Source organism: Solanum lycopersicum, chromosome 4, assembly GCF_036512215.1.
Source record: "Solanum lycopersicum chromosome 4, SLM_r2.1".
Taxonomy (NCBI): domain Eukaryota; kingdom Viridiplantae; phylum Streptophyta; class Magnoliopsida; order Solanales; family Solanaceae; genus Solanum; species Solanum lycopersicum.
This window is the reverse complement of record NC_090803.1, coordinates 7,669,098-7,675,432: the sequence shown is the minus strand read 5'-3', so window position 1 is coordinate 7,675,432 and position 6,335 is coordinate 7,669,098. Positions and strand designations below refer to the sequence as shown.

Genomic DNA, 6,335 nt, shown 5'->3' with positions numbered 1-6,335 from the left:
GAAAGAAAGAATTGAATTTTCCTAAAGTCTGATAGCCTCTCAAAGAAAAGTAAAGGCGTCCCCCTACCGTTCCTTAAGACTCTACTAGACTCGTTCTTGTGTGATGAGATCAACGAACCTAATGCTATGATACCAAGTTTGTCACGACCCAAATCCGAGCCGTGACTTGCACCCACACTTACCCTCCTATGTGAGCGAACCAACCAATCTAAACCTTAACATTTCGTTGTAACATCAACATAAAGTAATGCGGAAGACTTAAACTCATTTGTAAAAACCAATTCAATAACTATTATTTCCCAAAATCTGAAAGTCATCACCACAAGAACATCTATGATCAAATTTCTAAACTAAGAGTATTCTAAAAGCTAAAACAAGTAAAAGCTAGTCCATGCCGGAACTTCAAGGCATCAAGACATGAAGAGGAAGATCCAGTCCAAGCTAGAAGCATTAGCTCACCCTGATATCCGGAGTAATGAAGACTGGCTAGAGTTACTGTTGAGTCGAAGATGACGGCACGTTTGCTGCACTCTACAAATAAACAAGAAGAAAACAATAAAAGTAGGGGTCAGTACAAAACACGGGTACTGAGTAGATATCACCGGCCAACTCAAAATAGAAATCAATATATACCAAGTAATATCATAAAATCAACTATGATACTCAACATGCAGCAACAGCAAGTACTATATCATTAACAATTACCGTCAAGTTCACACATGAGGACTCAAGCCTCAATACCGTACTCATTTGGGAATTATGTTCATTAGATTGAGTATATTAACATCTTTCAAGATTCATTATCTTTATTTCTCTTTGTGTCGGTACGTGACACTCCGCTCCCTCATATTCATTAATCCTCTTGTGTCGGTACGTGACACTTCGATCCCCTAAATCTACGTGTCGGTTCGTGACACCCGATCCCCTAATTTTACGTGTCGGTTCGTGACACCCGATCCCCTAAATCTACGTGTCGGTTCGTGACACCCGATCCCCTAAATCTACGTGTCGGTTCGTGACAACCGATCCCCTAAATCTACGTGTCGGTTCGTGACACTCGATCCCCTAAATCTACGTATCGGTTCGTGACACCCGATCCCCTAAATCTACGTGTCGGTTCGTGACACCCGATCCCCTAATTCTACGTGTCGGTTCGTGACACCCGATCCCCTAATCTCATGCTATCAACTCATCAAGCCTTCTCCCTTATCAAGGCATCATCAATCTCATTACTTTAGTTCATCAATTCTTCTCCCTTACCAAGGCATCATCATTAAAAAGAGATTAGATTTTTATCAAGATTTGGGATTCAATAACTTCATCATGCTTAATATAATCACAATTATATAATCACGTTCATGCATGCATACAATTAAGCATATAGTAGGGTTTACAATACTATCAATACATATCATTCGCTATTAAGAGTTTACTATGAAAGCATGAAAACCATAACCTACCTCCACCGAAGACTAGTGATCAAGCAAGAATTTCCCAAAGCCTTGTGTTTTTCCTCTTCGTTTCTCCTCTCTCGATCAATCCTCTCTCCCTCTTTGTTCTTTCTATTTTCTTTATTCAAACCCTCTTTCTTTTACCCTAATTAGTATATAATTAAGAATAAAAGATGGCAATAATAACCCACTAATTAACTTAAGGTTACCTCTTTTAACCCCCAAGAAATTAGACTTATTAACATTAACCCACTAACTTTATAATTAAAGCAGGAATAGTCAAAAACGTCCCTTAAAACGTATAAAGAAATCCGACCCACACTGGGATTTCGCAGTCTGTGACGGCCCGTCGCGCCTGCGACGGTCCGTCCTGCTGCCCGTCACAGAGTTCAGAGACTCAATTTCTCTGAAGAGTCTGTGACGGTCCGTCACACCTGTGACGGTTCGTCCTGCCATTCCGTCACGAAGTTCAGAGAGTCGATTTTCAGTACCCAATTTCAGATTTTCTAAGTGTTTTGAAACGAGACCCTGCGACGGTCCGTCGTGCCCATGACGGTCCGTCGTGGGGTCTGTTGCCTCAACCTGTTTTTCCAAAAATAAAATCCGCTGTTCAAAACGACTAAACAGGTCGTTACACCAACCTAAACCGTTCAAGTCTCTAAACATGCTTATGGCTTCCCAGTCAGAAGAATTCAACATGTATCCGGAAATCATTGTTGTCCAAGAAATAGCATTTTTAACTTTCATTCGATAAAAAACTAACCTTGCAGTCTTAACCTTACCACACTTCATATATGTTGACACCCAATTTTGACCGACCTTTGACCATTTTTAGGAATACTATTCGATTAAATTCGTATTTTAAATTTTAGAATTTTTAGTCGTCTTTGCTTGAAAATTATATATTTTAGTATGTTCTACTTTATAAAATTATCGTAGATATTATTAAAATATTTTAAAATTATTGATGAATTTCAAATGTTTCAAAGTTAAATAATTTTTACACTTTCCTTAGAATTATTTAAATTTTAGCCTATTCTATTCCAATTTCTTTCAATTCTAGCCACTCCAATTAAATTTTATTACAATCATAGCCACCTCTTCCTTTCAATTCTAGCCAATTTTAATTGCAATTTTAGCCATTTCAATCCTCCAATTAATTTGATTTTAATTTTTCAACCTTTAATCTCATCCATCAATCTCAAATAATTCCTAGACCTAATCTTCGCCCTTCATTTCAAATTAGATCAACGGTTGAGATCAAATCCTCCTTTTAATCTATCAAATAACAAAACCTAAAATTTGTTCCCATTCTTCCTTTTTTTTCCTCTCTCCAGCCGCCCCCCACTCTTTTTCTCTCTCTCTCCCTTTTTTCGACCAGCCGTCCTCCTCTCCTCTCCCCCAGCAGTCGCCAGCCTTCCACTCTTCTCCCTCCCTCTCCCTGGCAGCCGCCACCTCCCCCTTAATCTCTTTCTCCCCTCGTTTCTTTTTTTTTTCCGGCGAAACAGCCGCCAGCCACTCCCTCTCTCTTCTCCCTCTCCATTCTCTTCCTCTCCCCTTCTTCTCCCCTATCCCGTCGTCCCTCTTCTCCCTCTTTCTCTCCTCTTCGTCCTTCTCCCCTCTCCCGTCGTCCCTCTTCTCCCTCTTTCTCTCCTCTTCGTCTTTCTCCCCTCTCCCGTCGCTCCCTCTTCTCTTCTCCCCCCTCTTTCTCTCCTCTTCTCCATCGTCCTTTTTCCTATCCTTTTTGCAGGACTGCCAGCCCGCGAGAAACAGCAGCAGCTCAAGAAACAGAAGTGACCAGCGCCTCCCATCAGCAACCAAGCAGTCGCAGGCGGACAACAGCAACGAGCAACCGGCAGTGCAGGCAGCAATTTCAACCAACAACAGCAGCAAGCTCTAAGGGATCTCAAGCGAACGTTTCTCCGCCAGCGAAACTCCGGCCACCAGTCATTGGTAACGTGTAGCAACCTATTTTATTATATGCAAAGCAGATCAGTAAAGGTAATACATTCCATTCATTATTCTTTGCTTACTTTCAATTCGTTCAACTTTTTATGATCCTTTTTCTATAAATTTTTGTTCATATGTTTGACTTGAGAATCATTATGAATTAATTTCTAATATGATTGGATAACTCATACATGTTCATATCAGTTTAAATAAATTCGGAATTTGCTTATTTCACTAATTTTAGAACGATTAAAGTTGTTGAATATCTTGGATATCAAGCAGTACTCATCAATTCTTGTGTATATCTTGGTAAATGATTATGTTGCTCATCAATTTTAGAATGAATGGTACATTTATCTCAATCGTAGTTTATTTTGATTTGATAATTGATTGCTTGATTTCAGAATTAATTAATTATGCTAAGGTTCTACAAATTTTTGTTATATTAATATGCATGTCGTTCATTAGCTCTAATTTTGATTTTCTTGAGACTATTACATATTTCCATTATGGTAAGTATAAATCTCTAATCTGCATGAAAATATGCCTTTCCTTATATCATTTTACATTGCATAAATTGGCTTTCTTTAATTGTTTACTTGCTTATCTTAAATAAATCAAAATAGATTCGTACTAGCTTATTTTTGGTAAAATTATGGATGATTTATATTAAGGTATTTTGTTTTGTAATATTTTTATATAAAGAAAATTAATCCCTCCTCCCATTGATATTTGGATTGATTAATTCTTACTTGTTTGTTTATGACAACCTTATTATTTCCTTGTCATATTTAGTTGCTCATATTTTGGTAAAATAAATTAAATCTGATTTAAACTTTTTTTTTATTTAAAGAAAAATATTTTTTATTTTAAATTTTTATTCTTACTTGTTTATATTTGGTAATAACATATTTTCTGATTTGGATATCCTTTAAAATAAGGAAAATTGTATTATAATTGATTTCTTTAAATATTTATTTCCCTTATTTGTTTCCCCCTCCTCTACTATATAAAGAGCTCCTTTTATTCATTTATGGGGATTCATTCACTCTCAATCACAAAACTCTCTCATCATTCCCCTTCTCTCATTTGTTCTCTTGCTACTTAACAAAACACTAATATTCCAGTAATTATTCAAGGGTTCTTCTTTGCTATCTTATTACTTTGTTCGAGTAAAGGTTGAATCAATTCGTTTTGCTTAACGGGTTAGTATCCTTAACATTCACACTATCTTTACATTCACAATTTGTGTAAGCTATTGTTTTGTATGTAGAATTCGTCATTAAACGATTGCATATTGTCTCACCTTAACTAACAAGTGTGATTACTTGTGTAGTTATTTAATTACTTTGACAGGTTTCATATTTGAAGTTCAAGTTGAAGATTAACTGAAGAAGGATTTATTTATTTGTTTGAATGTATATATATATCTATATATTTTTATTTTTCGCTATTTTTGATGTAACAATTGTAACCCTAAAGATCATATAATAAATTTATTTGGGGGTCGTCTAGGGGAGGGGGATTTATATGCTTATTTTTTCGTTATATTTTTTAGAAATCATGCCTATAGGTTTGTCTTTACCCACCTAGATTTAATGTTTATAGGTGTTATAATCTAATCAATTTTCAATTTGCTTGACACTTTTGTTAATGAAGTCTAAAAAATAATAAACTAGATTCCGTTAATGTTAAAAGCAAATCATAGTAACTTAATAGGCCGATTAGGTGTTTTAATAATGTTATAATTTTAGCATCATCTTGTCATATAGAAACCATGTCTAAGGTTTAATTTGTTCATATCATTTTACAAAATCATGCATATATATGTTACATTGTTTTTTTTAACACCTAGAAATCATGTCTATAGGTTTGTAAATTTTTTTTTTAACAAAATTTGTTTGTGCATATTTGTGCCCTCCCCTTAAAATTAGTTAATATCATTAGAAATCCTATTTGTCCTCTTGAAGATTTCCGCATTCATTATGCAACTTTTTTTTTTATTAGAATCATTTTATGCATCTAGCAATTTACTTAGTTTAAAAATATTTCATATCAAAACCTTGCAACATAATTCAATCTTTCTTTAAATTTTGGATTGATTATGACTCTGCTTATTTTGAAATAAATTATAAAGTACTATCTCCTAACCTATCGTTAGTGGGAAAGTCAAAGGAACTACGAGGTTTAGTTCCAATTTTTTAAACCCGATGCGTCCCCGGAAGTACCACTTCCCATGAATTTCAAAAAGAATTATGTGCATTTATATGTAAATGTTTATGTGCCTACGTGTGAACTAAATCTTTTAAATCATTTTTCAAAACATAACTATTTTTAGACCGACCTCAAATCAAAATTGTTTCTATGGTGGAGGAGCGCGATCAATAATATCGTGACATCATCCCTATAAAGAAACAAACATTTTTTTAAATAAAAATTCCTATTCAAAACTTATCAATTTTCAAACTTTTTTTCCGCACATATTAATTGCTTAATATTTGCCAATTTTGTTTATAACATAGTGTCGTATGTCAAATAAGTAAAATGAGCTTAATTGTTTATTTATTGCCATCACCTAGCTTTACATATCTAAATAAATAAGAATAATAGTCTTAATTGTTTCGTATTTGTTATCACTTAGTAAGATTAAATAAATTAATAAACGACCTTGATTGCTATTTGTACCCCCACATAGATTGCATGAGATACGGCCGGGACCCACACTTGTGGACCTCGAGGGATGCCTAACACCTTCCCCTCGAGGTAATTTGAACCCTTACCCTAATTCTCTGGCTCGTTGACATTAGTTAGACATAGTTAGGTTAGATAGGTGCCCTAACGCGCCTTAATTCGTTAGGTGGCGACTCCAAAATTCAAAAATCCTAAAAGAGTTGTTAGGTCGTGCACAAAACCCGTTTTCCGCGAAAATGGGGC

General features: G+C 35.2%; 1 protein-coding gene and 1 long non-coding RNA gene across 2 annotated transcripts; one reads left to right on the top strand and one right to left on the bottom strand.

Annotated features, from left to right (window-relative positions):
- Positions 1-2,732: 2,732 nt before the first annotated feature.
- LOC138347862 (protein MNN4-like) lies at positions 2,733-3,402 on the bottom strand. The gene is made up of 2 exons (XM_069296442.1): positions 3,368-3,402; positions 2,733-3,255 (listed from the first exon to the last, which is right to left on the bottom strand). Exons 1-2 carry the CDS (start codon positions 3,400-3,402, stop codon positions 2,733-2,735), a joined length of 558 nt encoding a protein of 185 aa, XP_069152543.1.
- Positions 3,403-4,444: 1,042 nt separating this feature from the next.
- LOC138348263 (uncharacterized) lies at positions 4,445-5,043 on the top strand. Its single transcript, XR_011220574.1, has 2 exons — positions 4,445-4,606; positions 4,758-5,043. It is a non-coding gene; the product is annotated as an uncharacterized lncRNA (long non-coding RNA).
- The last annotated feature ends 1,292 nt before the right edge of the window (positions 5,044-6,335 follow it).

What these genes read in the sequence shown, in the direction of transcription:
- LOC138347862 (XM_069296442.1), bottom strand. Translation starts at nt 3,402, where the DNA reads ATGACTGGTGGCCGGAGTTTCGCTGGCGGAGAAAC. An exon ending in AGTTTCGCTGGCGGAGAAAC is followed by an intron (nt 3,256 to 3,367) that starts GTTCGCTTGAGA and finishes TGCTGATGGGAG; the next exon opens with GCGCTGGTCACTTCTGTTTC.